General features: G+C 43.0%; 1 protein-coding gene across 1 annotated transcript; it reads right to left on the bottom strand.

Moving 5' to 3' along the window:
* On the bottom strand, positions 1 to 17,846 carry LOC125136195 (zinc finger protein 3-like). The gene is made up of 4 exons (XM_047796894.1): positions 17,701 to 17,846; positions 13,160 to 14,243; positions 10,695 to 10,799; positions 1 to 205 (listed from the first exon to the last, which is right to left on the bottom strand). Exon 2 carries the CDS (start codon positions 14,183 to 14,185, stop codon positions 13,376 to 13,378), a length of 810 nt encoding a protein of 269 aa, XP_047652850.1. The 5' UTR covers positions 14,186 to 14,243; positions 17,701 to 17,846; the 3' UTR covers positions 1 to 205; positions 10,695 to 10,799; positions 13,160 to 13,375.
* Between the last annotated feature and the right edge of the window lie 4,699 nt (positions 17,847 to 22,545).

Here is a 22,545-nt window from a genome sequence, read left to right as displayed (position 1 = left end):
CTTTTATCCACAACCATGGTCTGATACGTAGCATTTAATTACACTGTATTTTAAGTGTAGTAGAGTCAGTTTCCATCACTAGACCCTGAGAAGTCAGGCATTATTCTTCAACTTGAGATTTCTTTATTCCTACTTTGGAGATTCACCTCACCCCAGCCTGCCACCAGATGACAGGGTGCCTTGCTGGTTGGGATATCTGCTGCTCCTAGGAACACATGCAGAAAAGATGACACCATTATCAGGTTAAGATACCAGATAGATCTCAGTTCCCAAGGAACAGGAACCATTACCTGCTAATGAAACTGACATTGTGTATGACCTGTGACCCAGTAATTTCATTTTTGGGTATGTTCCTCAGAAAAACTTCCAAAGACATTCAAAGACTGATTGTAATAAAGATTTGATTAAAAGCCTCAAGGTATAGAACCGAAGTAAGACCACTTACTTACAACAAATGATTATGCTGCACCATGAAATGAGTCTGTAATCAATCCATACTGAGCATTCAAGATCATTCCTTGATCAGGTCTGGAAAGAGGACAGATCCTTATGGCAAACTATCAGAGGTCTCTCTTTAGGCTGAACTGATACCAACCAGTAAAACAGAATCCTTCAAGCAGTCATTCAACAGCATGTGTCATAAGCCTTTTCTGTGTCAGTCACTATTTCATATGTTAGAGACATAAAGACGAACAAGGTAAACACGGTCTGTGTTCAGCATATTGCATTCATATGGCCCACTCACACTTCCCTGTCTTTTTTAAAACAAGGATAGGAAATTCTGTGAAATGATTTACCAAAACACAGATATTATTTGCAGCATTTCCCACATATACCAACATGATAAAAAGTAAAAGGGAGTAAGTCTGGTAGAAGTGTATACCTGTTGGATCTGAGGAATTAATGTCAAAACTGTGGAGTTCCCATTGTGGCTCAGTGGTAATGAACCTGACTAGTATCCATGAGGATGCGGGTTCGATCCCTGGCCTTGCTCAGTGGGTTAAGGATCTGGTGTTACTGTGCCTGTGGTGTAGGCTGGCAACTGCAGCTCCAATTTGACCCCTAGCCTGTGAATATCCATATGCCACAGGTACAGCCCCCAAAAGCAAGCAAACAAACAAAATCACAACCAACCAACCAAAAAACCACCCAAACCCAAACCCCAAATCCTTCTTAGAAAAAGTATTAATTCCAAACAAAAAACAAATATATTAATATTTGGATTATCCAAGGTTGTGATTACAGACTTCCACCTACTTTCTTTACATTTACTATAAAAATGAAAAGCCAACTGTGCCAAAGACTATTAAATAGCCATTGAGATCTGTCACAGGAATTTGTTTTAACTCAACTTTGCTCAAAGTGACCTGACAAAGTCCCTTTCTAACACTTGTCTAATTCCACGAAATAATGCCAGTTAATAGTGATTGTATGCAATAGAGTTTTCTTAGTGATGTTTGATGTTGAAAAAGTTCTGTCATACCTCTGCCACCACATATTTGACTAGTGAGGTTCATTTTTGTTGCCTATCTTCTGATGTCTGCTAAGAGATGAATTCATGAGAAGACTTTCTCACACCTGTCCTGTTCCACAACTGTCCCACAACTGTGCCTGTTCATTGGAAAGCAGTCATAAGACTTCTCTCCAGTGTGGACCCTGATGTTTTGCTGCGATCTGAACTTTGACTGAAGGCTTTCCCATGTTATTTATACTTAAAAGAACTTTTTCCCACATGGAATCTTTGCTGTACTTTGAGTTGAGCTAACACTGAATGTGTTCCCACAGTGGTCACACATACAGGGTTTGGTTCCAGCGTGGATTTTCTGATGTGTATGACTAAGCTTTTAAGTGATAGCCTTTCCACATTTTAATACTTAGGGGTTTTCTGGTAATAAGTGCTGGCTTCCAAATGAAGGCTTGGCTCACTCACTACATTCACAATGGTGCTCTCCATTATGGGTTCTTTGGTGGGTGACTAGATGTGAAACAATGAATCTTGTATTATACTCTTTATTCCCATACTTTTTTTCTTCATTGTAGATTCTCTGACATGTAACAAGGCTCTGCCACACACAGGACCACAGATACTTAAAGAACTTAAAGGCTTTACCACACTCATGACACAGATAAGGCTCCTTCCCAAAACGAAGTGTCTTATGCTTAATAAGACTTGAGCTCACACGGAAAGCTTCTGACACTGAAGGCATCTCCCAAAGTTCTCTGATGTCTGAACAGATCACTCAAATGTCTGAAGGTTTTGCCATTCTTTATTCTCATGAGACTCTTCTCAGAATGGCTTTTCTGTTGTTTAATTAGACTTGGAGTTACAATGAAGGTCTTTCCAGCTTGAGGATACTCATAGGGCTTTTCCTCAAGCCTGGAAATGCTGGGGCCTGGTGAGGGCTGCTGGTGTGCCAAGGTTTCTTTTATTAGGGAGGGATATTTTTGGATCAATGATTTTGACTCACTTTATAATGAGTGGCTGCTTCTTTTATTACAGCTGAAGTTGGGAACTGTGTGCAAGTCAAATGGATGATTTCCCACAGTCAGAGGATTGACAGGACTGAACTTCGGGGCAAACTTTCCCAGGTGTCTGAAGTCTCTTTATTAGAGTGATACTCTCCTTGGCTGGAGAGTAAGTAGTGCTTCCTCAAGGGGCTCTTCCTTATTAACTTGGGTAAATTATTCAGAAGCCCATGAACTTGTCCAGTGTGGAGCCCTTGATGATGTTCCCATTTAGTTTTCTGAACATCTCCCTCTGTGTTACACTTCTTTGGAAAACTCTGCTTTGAAACAAGGCTCCTTGTTTTAAGTTCTTCAAAGGAATATTTATAGAGTATTTTTTTCCAGCTTTGCTTCTTTTATTTTTATGGCCGTACCTGCAGCATATGGAAATTCCCAGGCTAGGGGTTGAATTGAAGCCACAGTTGCAGGCCTACATCACAGCCAGGGCAACACCAGACTCTAGCTGCATCTTCTACCTATGCTGCAGTGTGCCATAAAGCTGGATCCTTAACCCACTTAGTGAGGCCAGGGATCAAACCCGAATCCTCACAGACATTATGTTGGCTTCAGAACCTGCTGAGCCACAACGGGAACTCCATAGCTTTGTTTCTTTTCTAAATATATCATCTATACTTTGAAATGAAATAATTTACCCTAAGGAGCCTGAAAAAGAACAGGTTGAAATAAATGGAAATTACTCATTATTAGTCTTATCAATAATGTAAAACAAATAAAACTGAAAGAAGGGACTGGTGAGAAGACAGTCCTCAGGAGCTCCTATGAACATATCAGTATAGGTAAAAGAGCACATTAAAGAAGAGATTATCGGGTGTTCCCTTCATGGTGCAGCGGAAACAAATCCAACTAAGAACCATGATGTTGCAGGTTCAATCCCTGGCTTTACTCAGCAGGTTAAGGATCTGGCGCTGCCTTGAGCTGGGCACAGCCCTAAAAAGACACACACACACAAAAAAGACAAACAAAGAGGTCATCATATAACAAAGCATTTTCCTATCTTAGATAAAACCTCAAAGCTGTAAGGATAGCAGAGAAAATCTGGCCTGTATCCCACACTCCCCTTTTTTCCCATGTCTGAGGTATGTGGAAGTTTCCAGGCCAGGGACTGAACCACAGCAGCGATCTGAGCCACTGCAGTGAAAACGCCAGCTCCTTAATCTACTGAGCCACTCGGGAACACTGTCTCCCTTACTTTTTTTTGCTTTTAAGGGCGGCACTTGAGGCATATGGAGGTTCCCAGGATAGGAGTTGAATCTGAGCTACAGCTGCTGGCCTATGTCACAGCCACAGCAATGTGGGATCTGAGGCACGTCTGTGACTACACGGCAACACTGGATCCTTAACCCACTGAGTGAGGCCAGGGATTGAACCCACAACCTTATGGTTCCTAGTCGGATTTGTTTCTGTTGCACCATGATGGGAACTCCTGTCTCCCTTACTTTTAAGGATGTAAAACTGAGGCCCAGCTAAGTGGCGGTAGCTTAGATAATAGGGTTACTTGGAGGTAAAGATAGGTGGAGACCAAGGGCTCTTGAATCTCATGTTTCAAGTTTTCACTGTCATAACATATTGGCTTTTTATATTTATTTATTTATATATTTTTTTGGTCTTTTTTTTTGCTATTTCTTTGGGCCGCTTCTGAGGCATATGGAGGTTCCCAGGCTAGGGGTCTAATCGGAGCTGTAGCCACCGGCCTACACCAGAGCCACAGCAACGCGGGGTCCAAGCCGCGTCTGCAACCTACACCACAGCTCACGGCAACGCCGAATCGTTAACCCACTGAGCAAGGGCAGGGACTGAACCCGTAATCTCATGGTTCCTAGTCAGATTCGTTAACCACTGCGCCACAACAGGAACTCCCATATTGGCTTTTAAAGCCCACTGAGGTGTGTAAACAACCTTCAGATTAAAAGTTTCATAATAGAGAACAGTGGTTAGGAGAAAAGTTTGTCATGTTAATCTTCTGGTTTCAATTCCTGCATCTGCCATTTCCTAGCTGCACAACCCTGGCCAAGTTATTTAATGTCTTTGTTCCTCAATTTCTTTAGCTGTAAAATGGAAGCATAGTAGTTTATCTCTCATATCATTATTTTTTTTTAAACTGAGAAAAATACACATATAAGGCATTCAGAAAAAGTCCCAGCATAGAAAGCATTCCATAAATATTGGCCATTATGGCCAATACACTATCTCAATGGCAGATTATATTACTTTTTTTAGTTATTCATTGCTCTCTCTGTAAGGATTATTTTTTTCCATCTTATGTATAGTAAACTTGGTCATTTGACCTGCTTTGACTAATGAAACATAAGTAGAAATGACATATGTTTCTCTTCAGCATATGCTTCAGAAACTACCATGTGGTCCTATTACTGTTTTTTTTTTTTTTTTGCCACAAGAGCAGCATATTCAAGGTAGGAATACTCCTCTAGCTGGATCCTAGAGTAGTGAGAATGTATTGCAAGAGCTGCAACTGACCCATAGCTGACATGCAACATAAACAAGAATAAAATTTGTACTGTAAGCCAGAGACTTGGGGGTTGGGAGGAGGTTTTGGTTACATAATAAAAACCTAGTTGATCATAATTAGCCTAAACTGACTTGTACAATCTCACATCATTTCATTTCACCAGGGGCTGAAGAGAATCTATAAGGAGTCATACATAATTTCTGCAATTAAAGAACTCATAAACAGGAGTTCCCCTGTAGCACAGCGGGTTAAGAACCTGGTGTTGTCACTGCTGTGGTTTGGGCTGATGCTGTGGGGTGGCTTTGGCACCTGGCCCAGGAACTTCTGCGTGCTGCGGATATGCCAAAACAAAACAGAACAAACCACTCACAATCAAATGAGCAAGATAAGAGAGGTAAACAAATACAAAGCAAAACATAAGTATCCTAAGAAAGAAAAAATGTCCTGTGGGAGGTGGAAGAAGGAAAAAGCTGAAAGTGGTTAGAGGAACTGAAGCACATCTGTATGTTTATTTAGAAATCAGACACCAGGAACTGCTGCTGTGGTGCAGTAGGTGAAGAATCTGACTGCAGCAGCATAGGTTGCTGCGGAAGTGCAGTTTGACCCCAGCCCAGTGCAGGGGTTAAACTATCTGGCAGTTGCTGCAGTTGTGGTGTGGGATGAAGCTGCAGCTTGGATTCAATCCCTGGCCCAGGAACTTCCATATGCCGAGTGAGTCCATTAAAAAACAGAAAGAAAGAAAAAGAAATCAGACATCAAATAAATTTCAACCTAAATAATAATAAATTTATTATTTTTTAATAAAATGGGCAGTCACCAAATAAGATTTGTTCTAAATATCTTTCAGTCTCTTTCATGCTTTTTGATGAAGAACTTTTAGAATCCCAGCTCAGCACTCAAATTTTGATTTGATCCAAGTGAAGATGATCTAAGGTTTCTTTTCTGAGGATTAAACTGGCTTTACTTATAAATTCCGGTACTATTCATGCCCATGATGAAGTGGGTTGGCCTTATGACTGAGCAGGAATAAAGTTCAGCCATTCCCCAAATTATTACAAAAAGGATCAGAGTGGAGTTCCCGCCGTGGCACAGTGGTTAATGAATCCGACTAGGAACCAAGAGGTTGCAGGGTCCATCCCTAGCCTTGCTCAGTGGATTAAGGATCCAGCATGGCCGTGAGCTGTGGTGTAGGTTGCAGATGCGGCTCGGATCTCACATTGCTGTGGCTCTGGCGTAGGCCAGTGGCTACAGCTCCGACTGGACCCCTAGCTTGGGAACCTCCATATGCCACGGAAGTGGCCCAAGAAATGGCAAAAAGACAAAAAAACAAAAAAAAACATCAGAGGTTTTTATGCTGAATATGTGATCATGGGCGCATGTCAATTCAATCATAACTCTGAAGCCAAGACTTACCTAATGCTGGCTTAAGACATCTGAAATTTGAGAAAATCTACTTGATAATCATTTAATTTTTTGTACATTTAGATTTTCTCTTTTATAAGCAAGATTATCATATAAAGCAAAATCTTGACTATACTAGCTTAGCCACATGCAGAAATACTTTGCTGAGTTACAATTTCAGAGAAGAATGATATAAAACTATACTCAACAGCAGAGACCAATCTCGCAAATACAATGTTGAGAGAAATAAGCCAGACACCAAAGGGTATATGGTGTATAAAGTTCAAAAACAGAGAAAACTCATCCATGGTGTTTTGAGTCAGAATAATGGTTGTCTTTGGAGAAGAACTGGAACTGATCATGGGGTAGGCAAAGAGTTTCCTGAATGCTAGCAAAATTCTGTTTCTTGAGCCGAGCATGAGTTACACAGGTGTATCCACTTAGTTGAAACTCATAAAACTGCTTTCGTTAGACAAGTGAAAAAAAAAATATGAAGCAACACGTTTTCCATTTTGTTTTAATGTCTAGAAAGCTTCCAATCAACTTCCATGCTCAACTGTATTAATTCATCTCTCTGGAAAAAAAATTTACCGTCTGTAGTAGGTTGAATGGTGACCCCTCAAAAAGCAATGTCTGGATTCCCTGGTGGCTCAGTGGATTAAGGATCTGGCATTGTCACAGCTCAGGGTGCGATTCCTGGCCCAGGAACTTCTGCATGCCATTGGCATGGCCAAAAGAAAAAGAAAAAAAGCAATGTTCACATCCTAACTCTGAAAACATGTGAATGTGACCCTACGTGAGAAAAGCCTTTGCAAATATAATTAAGTTAATGTTCTCAAGATGAAATCATTTTACATTATCTAAGTGGGCCCTAAATCCAATGACAAGTGTCCTTTTAAGAGACAGAAAAGAAGACCAAGAGGGAGGAGGGGAAGGCCCATGTGAAGATAGATTTGTGTGACATGGATATGAACCAAGGAACTCCTGGAAACTGGGAGAGGCCAAGGAAAGGTTTTGGACTTCTGGCCTCCATAATTTCATGAAAATAAATTTCTGTTGTTTCATGTCAAGCTTGTAGTAAATAAGTTGTTACAGCAGCCCTAGGAAACTAATGTACCATCTGAAAGAAGTATAATCTGGGTCTGTGTTTATCCCAAAGTGTCCCATTTTCATTGCACAAAGTAAAAGTGTTCTCTAAATCCTTTTTGGAAGTGGATGTAGAATAAATCCTAAATAATTTTTAAAAAGGTAGTTTAAGATATCATTTAAAATGAACGTTTACAGAATCACATAGTAATTACACATTAACAAAGTACCAACTGAATCCCTGAATTCTCAAAGAGCCTACACTGAATTAAAGCTACATGAAAAAATATCTGATTGCTAGGAAGAATCTAGTATCACAAGCTGAAGGCACAACACAAAGCTGCAATGAGAACTATTATGTACTAGAGGTAAAAGGAGCTAAATAGAAGCCCAGAATACTCCATTGGTTAAAATTAGGAGATTCTCATTATTCATAGATTCCACTTAGAAACTCACCTATTTGATAAAATTTATTCACAGATAACCCCCAAATCAACACTTGTGGCACTTTTACAGTCATTTGTGGGCATGGACAGAGAGGCAAAAACTTGAGCTGCTGACACACGTTTCTAGAGGTCAAATGAGAAGATATTTTATTTTGGCTCAGTTCTCATACTGTAAAAAAGTATTTTGGGGGGGCCTAGTAAGTGCCATCTTTTCTGCATTTTTTGGTGAGTGATTTTGTTGTTTAAAATGCCCTAAGCGGGAGTTACTGCTGTAATGCAGTGGGTTAATGATCTGGCTTATCTCCGTGGTGGCACCGGTTCAATCCCCAGCCTGGCACAGTGGGTTGGGGGATCTAGGGTTGCTGCAGCTGTAGGTTGCAGCTGTGGCTTGTATTTGATTCCTGGCCTGGGAACTTCCCTATGCTGCTGGTGTGGCCATAAAATTAGAAAAACTAAGAAAAGAATAGGGAGTTCCCATCATGGCTCAGTGGTTAACGAACCTGACTAGTATCCATCAGGACATGGGTTCAATCCTTGGCCTTGTTCAGTGGGTTAAGGATCCAGCGTTGCCGTGAGCTGTGGTATAGGTCGCAGACGTGGCTTGAATCCTGCATTGCTGTGGCGTAGCCGGCGGCTACAGCGTCAATTGGACCCCTAGCCTGGGAATCTCCTTATGCTGCGGGTGTGGCCCTAAAAAGACAAGGAAAAAAAAAAAAAGAAAGAAAAGAAAGGAAAGGAAAAGAACGGAGCTGGGCTGCAGAGAGTTGAACTGCCAGGTGTTGCATTAATCAGTTAGCGTGGGCAAAAATGAAAGTAACAAATAGCCAAGCCCAACAAGAAAAAGTACTGGCTCCTGCAGGGTTCTATTCTTATCCAGGAAACAGTGCCGGTCAAGGATCAGGTGAATCAACAGAGGTGTGAGGATTGTCTCACTGCCAAGACAGCCCCAAACAAAAAGCTCCAATCATATTATGAACCCAGAGACCCAGGAAAGAAAGAGGGGAAAAGGTTAGGAGTGGAAAAGTATTGAGGACTGAGTCAGAGAGGAGAAAAGTGTCTTGCCTTGAAGATGGGATGGGAGAACCTTAAAGAGTTAGTTGGGCAAGACCCCCAAGAAGTAGGCCCCCAAAAGGAGGTGCGTGGGCTAAGAGTGCAGATACCTAAAAGCATGGCTGGCCAGGCGGTCTGAGTCTTTGACTGCAATTCCCCTCAGAGACTGCGTGCACTGGCTGTGCCTCAATGTCTCTTGTAGGAGGGTAGCTTTTATACCTGTGAGGGGTAAAGCCTTGGTAACTGCCCTTGGTCAGGTCTGAAAAATCATATATAGAAATTTAGAACTGGACTCCTCATGTGGAATGATTTCCACTGAATACCTAAATGTAATATAAAGGTACAATCATTAGGAAACTGTGGTAATGATGGATGGATAGTCAAATAAACCAATGGAAAATAAAAAACCAGAAAAAAACCCATGCATATATGGACAACTAATACATGACAAATTGGCACTGTAGAAGAGTGGGAAAAGCCAGTCTTTCTTATAAGTAATGAAGGAGATAAACTGGATATCCATATGGGAAAAGAATGAAATTTGACTCAACCTCAACTCATGCACCAAACTCTTTTTTTTTAAGGGCCATACCTGTGGCATATGAAGTTCTTGGGCTAGGGGTTGAGTCAGAGCTGCTGGCCTATGCCACAGCCACTGTAATGTGGGATCTGAGCCACATCTTTAACCTACACCACAGCTAGTGGCAACAGTGGATTCTTAACCCACTGAGCAAGGCAAGGGATTGAACCCGCATCCTCAGGGATACCAGTCGGGTTCTTAACTCTCTGAGCCACAAGAGAACTCCCACAAAACTCAATTTTAAAGATTATAGAAGTAAATGAAAAGCAAAATTATAAAACTTTTCTTGATTAAACAGATCAAATAGGAACTTTCCATGAAGAAGACCAAACCACTAATAAGCACATAGTAAGCGAGCCTACTCTTTGTCCAAGAGATGTAACTGCACCTCTCAAGGTTATCAGGGCCATAAACAATGCTAAGAAGTGTGTTGCCTAAGAGTGGCCAGAGCCTTGCATTGCTGGCACACCTAGCAAGACATGTAGGAGTGCAACTGTCCAAGAAGGACTGCCTCTCCCAACAATGGTACACTGAGTTAACAGTGTGAAATAATTTTTTTTTGGCTTTTTAGGGCCATATCCGTGGCATATGGAGGTTTCCAGGCTAGGGGTCTAATCAGAGCTACAGCTGCTGGCCTACACACCACAGCAACTCGGGACCTGAGCTGCATCTGCGACCTACATCACAGCTCACAGCAATGCCAGATCCTTAACCCACTGAGCAAGGCCAGGGATCAGATCTGCAACCTCATGGGTCCTAGTCGGATTCGCTTTATGGAGTATTTACATTCAAACCAGGAAGCTTGGACTTTATCATTAAAAAGTTGGGTGCCAGAGTTCCCATCATGGCGCAGCAGAAACGAGTCTGACTAGAACCCATGAGGTTTCGGGTTCGATCTGTGGTCTCTCTCAGTGAGTTAAGGATCTGGCATTGCTGTGAGCTGTAGTGTAGGTCACAGAGGTGGCTCAGATCCTATGTTGTTGTGGTTGTGCTGCAGGCTGGCAGCTGCAGCTCCAATTGGATCCCTAATCTGGGAACTTCCATATGCCGTGGGTGGGGCCCTAAAAAAGAAAAAACAAAACAAACAAATTCCTTTTTACCAGAATGTCTGTTCCTTCAAAGTTTTCAGAATACTCACCACTTACTGCTTAGTGCTGGCCTGGGGTGGGACAGGGCATCATTTCGGTGCTGATCCCAGAAGGGTGTTCTCCACCTAGATGACGCCCATCTGCAAACCTTCATCCTAAAAGCAAACCAAGACAGCTGGCGCCAGAGAGATAAACACTGAAAACACTGGCAATAACAACAAAGACATGGGTGACAGGAAGCTCTCTCTAGAGCAAAGAGAAACCATAGTCTCCTTCAACTGCCAAAGGCAGAAGGAAGTAGTGCAAGGGAATTAACATCTTCAACCCGGCACAGCAAAATCACCTTCCTGGTGCTTTGCTGAGGCCCTTCGCTGCTCCTAAGTGTGCACTTTACTTTCTCTAACATGCCTCATTCCTGAGTGAGGTCCTTTCTCCTCAATTTGAGCTCCACAACCATGACTTTCTCTGCCTTTAGGCCTAAAGTTACTGTAGTGTGGTAAACACCACCTCAATAACAGGCTTCATGATGTGCTTTTTCTTTTTCTTTTTTTTTTGGTCTTGTCTTTTTAGGGCCTCACCCAAGGCACATGGAGGTTCCCAGGACAGGGGTCGAATTGGAGCTGTAGCTGCCGGCCTACACCACAGACACAGCAACAATGCCAGAGCTGAGCTATGTCTTCGACCTACACCACAGCTCACGGCAACACCAGATCCTTAACCCGCTGAGCAAGGCCAGGGATCGAACCCACAACCTCATGGTTCCTAGTTGGATTCGTTTCCACTGTGCCATGACAGGAACTCCCCATGATGTGCGTTTTAACATGCCTCAGTGACCTTGGTGTTCTGAGGACACAAATCAGCTTAGAGGTTCATGAAATCCATTGTGTCTTAAAGCCCACTTGCCTGAACTGCTGATGAGAATTCAGTGAAATTGTGCATCTTTTGCAGCAGACTCCTACTCTGAGAAGAGAACACCATTTCAACTTCCCAGAAACTGTTCCCCTCTACTTGTCCAGTGTGGACCAAAGCCACCAGCAATTTCTATCGATTTGGTATTCATCTTGAACCTTGAATGATTAAGTTTCAGGGATCAAAAGAATTTCAGGCCTGTTACCCAGAAGTAAGAAATCACTATTAATACTGAAAAATAATAACAAAATAATTTTTTAAAATAATGTTTTAAAAGAGCAAAATAATTTTAAAGTCTGGATTTCCTTTGAGTTTCTTATGTGCATAGCACATAGGGTTTGAGTTTTAGGCCTGTGGATATAGTTAGAAAGTTAGGCTATAGTCTGGGATTTCCACAGACATAGCAAAGACATTTTCTGAACTTAATTCTTTAACTTTTTACCACCTCTCAACTGAGCTCTCCTGGTTGATTACAGGTATCAAGTCTCACAGAGCCACTCAAACAGATCCTTGAAAGTCATCCTAAAACTCGCGTCAACCTCAACTCAACAACAGTCCCTCAAGCTTGTTCCATCCTCATAGCTGTCTTTGCATATGCCACATTACACTTTGAGAAATACTGAGTGCAAGAGGGAGAAGCACACGACACTCTTTGGGAGGTTTTTGGTTTGTTTTTGTTTTGGTCCCATCCTGGGCCAGAGTGAATCCATGCCACAGCATGGACTGATCTGAGCTGCTGCAGTGATAATGCTAGAACCTTAACCTGCTGCACCACAAGAGAACCCTTGTTTTTGTTTTGTTTTGGTTTAGAAAGCTCAGTTAAATTCTGTGGTTTACTGGATTAGTAAGCCTAGTAAATCGAAAGACCTAGGGCTTTAACTAAGCAAAAATAATCCTGAAGAATTACCAATTGGGATTCCTACCTAAAAAGAGAGTTAACCTTCTGCCAAGAGGTCATTAACTCAGACAACCATCTCTGAGAGCATAGCAGTACATCAAAGCCAAAGAATCAAGACCAGTAGGTTAGTATTTCCACATTCAATGAGGATATGTAGTCCATGTACCACCAACCAACATTTCTTCCAACTTCAAAATTTAATGTTTCATCTGTAATATTGGTAGCAACAATAACAACAAAAAGCTTATACACAGAAAAGTAAAAATCATGTTTGAAGTATTGAAGTTTCCTCTTTTTGTTTTGGCCAGACCTGAGGCATATGGAAATTCCTGGGCCAGGGATTGAATCTGTGCCACAGCAGTGACCCAAGGTGCTCCAGTGACAATGTTGGATCTTTTTTTTTTTTTTGCTTTTTAGGGCCCCACTCACGGCATATAGAAGTTCCCAGGCCTACGACACAGCCACAGCAACAGGGGATCTAAGCCACATCTGGGACTTACAGCATAGCTCACGGTAATGCCAGATCCTTAACCCACTAAGTGAGGCCAGGGGTCGAACCCGTGTCCTCATGGATACTAGTTGGGTTTGTTTCCAATGTGCCGCAACAGGAACTCTCACAACACTGGATCTTAAACCAGCTGCGCCACAAGGGAACTCTCAAGTTTGTTCTTACTAAACGATAACAAACTACATTATGGTATAATTTACCTTATGAGTTGTAAAACTGCATCCTCAGAGGTAGATGTGATTTTAGAGCCTTAGTCAATCATTACGATGATGCAGTCATTTTTTATTGACTTCTCACTTCTTCAATATTCCAAGAGATGAAGTGTCCACTAAAACATTAACTTTTATCATACCCTACTTTTTTAGTGACAACTTCTGATTTTAAAAAAGGCCTTTGTAATATCTTCACTGTATAAATCACTGATGACACTTTCCTTTGGCATGTATTTTCTGGTGTTTAGTAAGATTAGAGCTCCCTCGGAATGCTTTCCCACATTCATCACACTCGTATGGTTTCTCTCCAGTATGGATTCTCTGATGATGGATAAGGGTTGAGATCTGGCTGAATGCTTTCCTGCATTCTCCACATTTATAGGGCTTTTCTCCAGAATGAATCCTCTGGTGATTAATAAGGGCTGAGTTCACATAGAAGGCCTTCCCACACTCCTTACACTCATATGGCTTCTCTCCTGTGTGGATTCTCTGATGTTTGATGAGGGCTGAGCTCACACTGAAGGCTTTTCCACACTCATCACACTCATAAGGTTTTTCACCAGAGTGGATCCTCTGATGTTTGATGAGGTCTGAGCTTACACTAAATGCTTTGCCACATTCGTTACATTCATAGGGTTTCTCTCCATTGTGGATTCTCTGATGTATAATCAGGTGCGCCCTCACACTGAATGCTTTCCTACACTCATTACAAGTATAGGGTTTCTCACCGGTGTGGATTCTTTCATGCACAGTGAGGGTTGAGCGCACACTGAAGGCTTTTCCACAGTGATCACACTTGTAGGGTTTCTCTCCAGTGTGGATTCTCCGATGTCGAACAAGGCCTGAGCTCTGTGCAAACTTCTTTCCACATTCAGTGCATTTATACCGTCTTTCTTCTGCAGGCCTGTCCTCATGCCTTTCCAACTGGTCCTCATACTGAGAAGCTTTTTCATACCCAGGAATCTGTAAAGTATTGCCATTATATATGTTGGAGACCTTCTGGCGTGGGTCCATCCTTACAAAAATCTTCCCTTCAGAACTTAAGCCTTGTTCATACCTTTGGCCTTGATTCCTGAAACAATAAAGAGACCTTTCAAATGTAATTTATTCCCCGATGCTAAAGCAGTACGATGTGACAAAGACTTAATTAGGACTCTCAAACATGTTCTATAAATCCAAGACATACCAATCACATGGCAGAGTAAATCTTTTTATTTAAATTGTACCACCACAGAATTACTGGAATGAACGTCTGACTCAAATGACTATTTAAATCTACCTTTTATAAAGATATCTAAAGTACAAAATCCAGGATACAAGTGAGTATAAAAATAACAGTTTCTACTTTAAAAGATTTTTTAACATCATATTTAATTAAATTGGGAAATAAGACAGGAATTGAAGAGATCTGTAGATAGTAGAGCAGATGAAGGAGCATAGGAATAGAGAAGGCAAAAAAAAAAAAATCAGAAATTCGGAGTTCCCGTCGTGGCACAGTGGTTAACGAATCCGACTAGGAACCATGAGGTTGCGGGTTCGGTCCCTGCCCTTGCTCAGTGGGTTAACGATCCGGCGTTGCCGTGAGCTGGGATGTAGGTTGCAGACGCGGCTCGGATCCCGCGTTGCTGTGGCTCTGGCGTAGGCCGGTGGCTACAGCTCCGATTCAACCCCTAGCCTGGGAACCTCCATATGCCATGGGAGCGGCCCAAGAAATAGCAACAACAACAACAAAAAAGACAAAAGACAAAAAAAAAAGAAAATCAGAAATTCAACTGATAATGAATCAGTTTGGGAAAATGACAAAAACATCATTGACAGCTGTGTTTTACTATTCACATAGGTCCATCTTATTTGGGTTGGAAGAGACACAGGAATAAAAGCTCTGTCGACTGCTACTGCTACTACTGCTGCAGCTGATGTTGCTGTGACAGATAGCATCTTGGCAACAGGGATGTTTTGTCTTTTCTAGAACTGTGACAGAACAGACCCTTTATCTCTCCAAAGAAGGGTCCATTCCATCTTTATAGTTCAGACCAATGTGTAGATAACTTGTTGGACTGCTCCCACTCTCTTATCCCCTGGGAACAAACCCAATTCCATATCCAAACTTGCTAAAATTTTTGCTTCAAACTCAAATTTTACAAATTATCCCTCTCTGACTTTTTTCCATAAAAACAAGTTGTTTTATGCCTCAACAGTGATAAGTTGACAGTGTGAACCCTTGATAAGAATGGTACTTCAACTCTGTGGTCTTCCTCCTCAAAATCTCTAACCTCAGTATAATAATGAGAAAAACTTCAATCAAATTCCAATTGAGTGACATTCTACAAAAAGCCTGACAAGTACTCCTCAAAACTGTCAAGATCATCAAAAACAAGGAAAGTCTGAGAAAGTGTCACAGCCAAGAGGAAACATGACAATTAAATGTAATATAATATACTGAACAGGATCTTGGAATAGAAAAAGGACATTAAGTAAAAACTAAGGAAGTGGAAATAAAATCTGGACTTTAATAATATGCAATAGTAATTCAATAGTTGTGACAACTGTACTATAAAATGTAAGATATTAATAACAGGGGAAACTGGGTGTGGGGTATATGAGACCACTCTGTACTCTTTTCACAATTTTTCTGTAAATCTAAAATGCCCAGAGCCCAGAAACTATTCTAAAAATTTTATTTAAGGAGTTCCCGTCGTGGCACAGTGGTTAACGAATCCGACTAGGAACCATGAGGTTGCGGGTTCGGTCCCTGCCCTTGCTCAGTGGGTTAACGATCCGGCGTTGCCGTGAGCTGGGGTGTAGGTTGCAGCCGCGGCTCGGATCCCGCGTTGCTGTGGCTCTGGAGTAGGCCGGTGGCTACAGCTCCGATTCAACCCCTAGCCTGGGAACCTCCATATGCCGCGGGAGCAGCCCAAGAAATGGCAAAAGACAAAATAAAAATAAAAATTTTATTTAAAAATTTGTCTATGTTTTTGAACAGGTAATATACAATTCAAAAGTCAAAATGATCTAAAAAGATACAGAGAGATCTTATTTCCACCCTGATTCCCTCTGAGTTTGCCACCCCCATAGGTAATCAATTTTATTAGTTTCTTATGTCTTTCTAGTATTTTTTTCTTTTTTTTAGAGCTGCACCTGCGGCATATGAAAGTTCCCAGGCTAGGGATCAGAAAACTACAAAACGCCAAAGTTTAACACAAGCCTCCTGTAGGAAGGAGGGTCTGTATCCACCAGCCACAGCCACAGCCACAGCCACGCTGGATCTGATCTGTGTCTGTGACCTACACCACAGCTCACGGCAACGCCTGATCCTTAACAGGCCAGGGATCAAGCCCAGAACCTCATGGTTACTAGCCAGATTCGCTGCCCCTGCGCAACAATGGGAACTCCTTCCAGTACTTCTTTACCCAAACAAGTAGAGCCTCTGATTTTCTTAAACCAGTTTCAAGCCCCACAAATCAAGCACAGGTTTACTGTCATGGACACTACACCCTCCACGGCTTAGGAATTGTACCATTTCTGAGTGATGCTGTTCTATCAGGTTTGAAAAAGGTTCACTCAGGGCGCAGGTCACACGCAAATGAACCCTAGCCTAGAGTCCAGGAACATGGTTACCATGGAAGCAGCTGGTCCTACCCAAACCCCTTCTGTTCTGTAGCTTGTTCACACTTGAATTAGCCTTTCCTGTGGCTAGCTGCCTCAATGCGCCCTCTTTTCCCTAATATACTCCCCTCCCAGCCCCAAACTGCTGATACTAACTTCAGGAAACTACAAAGAAAAATAAATGATTTTTTTCCTGAATAAAATATCTTAAGGCTACAATTAGGTACCAAGTACCTTTCTGAGCTGTTATCAGATACCTTAATATTTTTAATTTCGAAGAAAAGCTATCAACGCGAAAGACATTTGCTCTCATCTTTGAAACTCAAGAAAAAGGCTGGGGGAGAAGCGGAACGGAATATAGATACCAAAAGAAGAGTTTCCATGAACAGAACATTCAGCTAAACTGACTTTCTCTTTGAGGCAAAACGAAAATATTTCAAGAACATCTAAGTAAAGTTGCCAAAGGTCCCTCAGCTACCAAGGTTACAACAACACAAAGGAGACCAAAGGGCCCAGGGACAAGAGAAAAGATCTCCCTCTCCGTCCCTCCCTTTCCCGCGCCGGGAAATCGGGACCCGGCCGGAAAAGCCAAGGGGGTCACTTGCTAGACGGTGAGTCCTCCGAGCCTCTGAGCCGCAGGTGGGGAACTCGGGGGCGGGGGGGGGGGGTGTCTCTGGGGAGGTGGCAATATTAGCACAGCAACCGCCCAGAGGAAGGGACAGAAGAGGGGGGAGGGCGGAGAAAAGGGGAAGAAAAAGGGAGCAAAAGAGAAGGGAGGAGCAGGCGAAGACGGCGGAGGAAACGGGTCGGGCGCCGGATCGAGGGGCATGAAGCAAGGCGACGCAGCGCGCAGTCACCCCCTCTGTGGCTCTTCGCCCCAGCGCTCACTCCAAACCCGAGGGAAAAGACGAGGGAGCTCTTACCTGGAAAACTGTGATCTCGTGACCTCTCGGTCCGTTTAACGCCTGCACTGGCCTACAGAGGTCGACTTCCGCGGAACCCCGCCCCCCGGCACCTGGTGGTCGCTCTAGGATCCTGGAGGCTTCCCTCTCGGTGGTTCGTGAGCCGACGACCTGAAAGGAGAAAGAGAGGAAAGGGTTCTATTTACCCAGAAGGCATTTTAGGTTTTTTACCTCCCTTAATCCTGCAGAGCAGACGTTACAGTCCTCCTGTCATATATAAGAAACCTGAAGAGTTTCCTGGTGGCTCGGCAGGTTAAGGATCCCGAATTGTCGCTGTTGCTCTGGTCACTGGTCTGGGAACACCCACAACCTTCGGGGAATGCCACCCCTGCCCTCCCCCCACCAAAAAAACAAACAGATAACTTTTCTGAGCTGGACAACTAATAAAAGAGCAGAGGTGAAATTTGAACCTAGATCTGTAACAGTCCCAGTTCCTTCCTAGGGGGACCAGCAAATAGCTCCTGAGGGCTTAAGTCTCAGAAAGTAATCCCCATATTAATTTGTTGTGTTGTGTTTGTTTTTTTGGCCACGTCTGAAGCATTCGGAAGTTCCCAGGCCAGGGATCCAACCCGAGCCACAAAAGTGACAAGCCAAGTCCCTAACCACTGGGCCACCAGAGACCTCCCCTATATTAATTTGTAAATTTAACGCTATTCAAATAACAATTAAACTTTTTAATAAGTAGATTTTTGGAGTTGAAGACTGCCTGGGCAAACTGAAAAAGAAGGGAGATGAAGGGGCACTTGTCCTAAAGGATTTTAAGCATATTATAAAGCCTTAATAATTAGACAGTGTGGTACTGGTAGGTGAGGTAGACATACAAATGATACAGAATAGAAAGTTCAGAAATAGATGCAAATGTTGGGAGTTCCCGTTGTGGCTCAGTGAGTTATGAACCCGACTAGTATCCATGAGGATGCAGGTTTAATCCCTGGCCTCACTTAGTGGGTCAATGATCTGGCATTACCATGAGCTGTGGTGTAGATCACAGATGTGGCTTGGATCCCGAGTCGTGGTGGCTGTGGCTGTGGCTCTGGCCAGCAGCTGCAGCTCCAATTCAACGCCTAGCCTGGGAACTTCCATATCCCGTGGGCAAGGCCCTTAAAAAAATAAAAAGACAAAAAAAAAAAAAGGAGATAGAAGCAAATGTTATGAAAGGGTTGGGATGCTCCACCACTCTAAGGCCAATAAAGAGGCAAGATCTGTGGAAAGGAAAGTTTGCTTTATTTCGGAGGCTGGTGATGGGGGAGGGAAAGCTACTCCTTTACAAGTCTGACTCCCTCCACTGACAATCAGTAGGCAAGAGCTTTCATAGGCAGAAGCAGCATGATCACCTCTGACAGTCATCTTGAAATTGGTCATATGGTGGTCTGATCAGCATCATCTTGATTGTTTAAGAATAGTTAGCCTTCAGTTCCAGGGCTGGTTTGTCCCCGTTTCTTTGAGGCCAATTGGAATTGTGGGCGGCTTATGTCATGGCTACAGTCTGGTCATTGTGCAGTGACCTTCTACCTGATGCGGGTTTTGGCTCACAGGATATGGCTCAGAATATTATGTATAGCCCTTGAGGAGGAACTAAGCCCTTGACTTTGTTTAATGACTAAACTATTACTATTTGGTCTCGTTTGTTTTCCTTTTGAGTGTTTTCTCACTTCTCTGGTTAAACTTATTCTTTGACTAAAGTTATTCTACAGACAAAAGGCAGGCAGAGGACATGGGGAGGGGGGGGAAGAACCATAGGGCATTTCACAATCACAAGCAGAAGTCCAGCGCATAATAAAGGGAGCAAATCAGTAAGAAAAAGATGAACAGGAGTTCCTGTCTTGGCGCAGCAGAAATGAATACAACTAGGAACCATGAGGTTGTGGGTTGGATCCCTGGCCTTGCTCAGTGGGTTAAGGATCCGGCATTGCCGTGAGCTGTGGTGTAGGTCGCAGACACGGCTCGGATCTGGCGTTGCTGTGGCTCTGGCGTAGGCCAGCAGCAACGGCTCTGATTAGACCCCTAGCCTGGGAACCTCCATGTGCCATGGGTGTGGCCCTAAAAAGACAAAAGACAGAAAAAGAAAAAGACGAACAGACTTTTCAATAAATGTATGGGGAGAACTGAGTAATCATCTAGAAAAACATTAAATTGGATTCCTACTCACTCTGTACACCAATAAATATTCCAAATAAATCCAAGTTGTAAATGTTACAAATGAAACCATAAAGGTACCAGAGGAAAACATGGGCAAAGTCTTTTATAACTTCAGAATAGGAAGGCTTTTCTTTTTGATTTTTTCCTTTCTTTTTTGGCTGCACACTCGGCATATTTAAGTTCCTGGGCCAGGGATCCAATCCAAGCCATGTCTTCAATCTACACCACAGCTATGGCAACACCAGATCTTTAACCCACTGTGCCATGCTGGAATCGAGCTGGCAACACCACAGATCACCAACTAACTGCACCACAATGGGAACTCCATGGAAGGCCTTTCTAATTATGAGCCAAAAATCTAGATTTTGAAGAGATTGGTAAGTCTGACACTAACACAAAGTATCCAATCTCATGCAAGGTAAAGCAAGTAAAACCACCTTAAGCAAAGTGAGACAAAAAATGGAAAACATACATATATATAAAACAAACTTATATCTCAGACAAGACAGCAAAGATGGAACTCCTGAGAAATAGAATGTTATGGAAATGGCAGAGCTGAGCTGGATTTCCTATGGTTCCACCCTCATTTTGAACTTAATCAGATTTCTGAGCATTAACAACTACACATGTATCCTGATCTCATTAAGTAGAAGCTTTAAAAAATAAGTGTCCCAAGGTCTCTTAATCCAGAACCTTCAGAAAACTACAAAATGTCAAAGTTGAACATAAGCCTCCTGTAGGTAGAAGGGTCCGTATCATTGATATTTCAATGATGTATTTCTGGGTAGGAGCTGGAGAGACAGTGGTTCTCCTGCTGCCAGACTGTTTTTTTGTTGTTGTTGTTTTGTTTTGTTTTTGTTCTTTTTTTTTTAGGGCTGAATCTGTGGTATATGAAAGTTCCCAGGCTAGGGGTCGATTTGGAGATGTAGCTGCCAGCCTTCACCACAGCAATGCCAGATCTGAGCTTTGTCTGAAACTACACTGCAGCTCATGGCAAAGCTGGATCATTAATACACTGAGTGAGGCCAGGGATTGAACCCACATCCTCATGGATACTAGTAGTCAGCTTCTTAACCCACTGAGCCTCCCTAGATAGCACTTCTTGTGTACAAGTAATGTTCATATAATATAAAAAGCAAGTGCTTTTATTGTCATTTACAGATGAGGAAATGGAGGCACAGAGATTAAGTTATTTGGCCACTATCACAGTCTAACTTTAGCCTTACATGCCTAAAAAGTAGGGAAAAAAAGAGAAGAGTCATTAAGAGACTAAACGTTTTAAGATGACTTGATAAACACCTCTTTCTTGCTGCCCTGTTGTCTAGGTTCATCCAGCTCCCTCTCAAGGGCTTCCAGCCTAGCCACTTTCCCAAGCCCCCCCCCCCCCCCAATACTGTTCCCATTCACAGACCTCCTATTCCTAAGCAGAACAGTCAGGAACTGGCTTCAGTCATTGTCAACCGAGACGCTGGAGCCAACTCAGAGAGTTTTCCAGGAACAGAATCTTTAGAATTAGCAAAAGCAGCTCTTCTGAAAATGCAGACACGCAGCTTTCTTGTAACTGGAGAATATGCAATTCACTAAGATTCCTCTTGAGGGCCTCCTTTTTCCGGAATACTTCTGTAAAAGAAACATGAATTTACTCAAAGAAAAAGCAGATTCCTATAGCTGTTAATTACTGACCGTTATGGGGTGGGGGGGAAGCCATGTCAAATAAGAGGTAAACTTGCAAAGAAGGAGGGCCGTCAGACCACATCTGGGATTAGTAAGAGTGGCCCTGTGCCACAGGAATCTCCTTGCCTTTGCCTGGGAGCACTACTGGGAGGGGGTCTGGAGAGGTGCATCAGGAGAGAATGGCACTGCTATTGCTAGAAGGTGGTTCTGCCCAAGTATGGACGGAAAAGTTATTGCTAGAGGCAAAAGGCGATCGTTTATTGTCAAGCTGAAATACACAGATACATTCTGAATTCTAAAGGAAATATGGGCACAAAACGCCGATACGGAGGAGGTAATGTCTCTTAAATTTAGAGCTCCTTATGCTTATTTCCAATCATTTGAAGTTTCTCCCTTTTGTTTGTGATTACAAGCTGAGGGTCTGGTGGCCTTTGATTTCAAATGTACTAGGGCTAATGTGACTCAATAAAACTCTTAAGACCTCAGGAAAGATCGGGGTTCTAATACGAATAAGAAAGCAGTCCCAACTGTTGACACTAGCCGCACTGAAACGCGAAAAAAAGCCCTTCCCTGGCAGGTTGCATTTGGGCTTATTGCCCACGACTCCAGGACCACCTCTTGGGGTTCATGCCCACGCTCCTACCCGAACCCGCCCAGGGAGCGGGAGCCAAAAGGCTTCCAGCTCAGTCACAGTCCAACATGCCACCGCCCAAAGGAAGAGGGAGCCCATCGCAGCCTGAACTGCAACTGGCTCGGCGAACTCCCCGCGAGCGCAGGCGGAAGTCCATTTCGGAACTTCCGGGGCGGCGCTTAGCTTGTTCCCAGGCAGGCGGCCTTGGGGCGGAGGGAAGTCTACCTGCCTCGGGTGGGTACCTACTCAGTCATTCCCGGACTGGATTTTTCATTGCCTCTGCCTGACTTCCGCAAGACTCAGAATACCTGCCTCACTCCTCACGAAGGTGACTTTTTGCTTCCTGACTTTACCCAGGGTAG

This window comes from Phacochoerus africanus, chromosome 9, assembly GCF_016906955.1.
Source record: "Phacochoerus africanus isolate WHEZ1 chromosome 9, ROS_Pafr_v1, whole genome shotgun sequence".
Lineage (NCBI taxonomy): Eukaryota > Metazoa > Chordata > Mammalia > Artiodactyla > Suidae > Phacochoerus > Phacochoerus africanus.
This window is presented reverse-complemented; position numbering and strand designations above follow the sequence as displayed.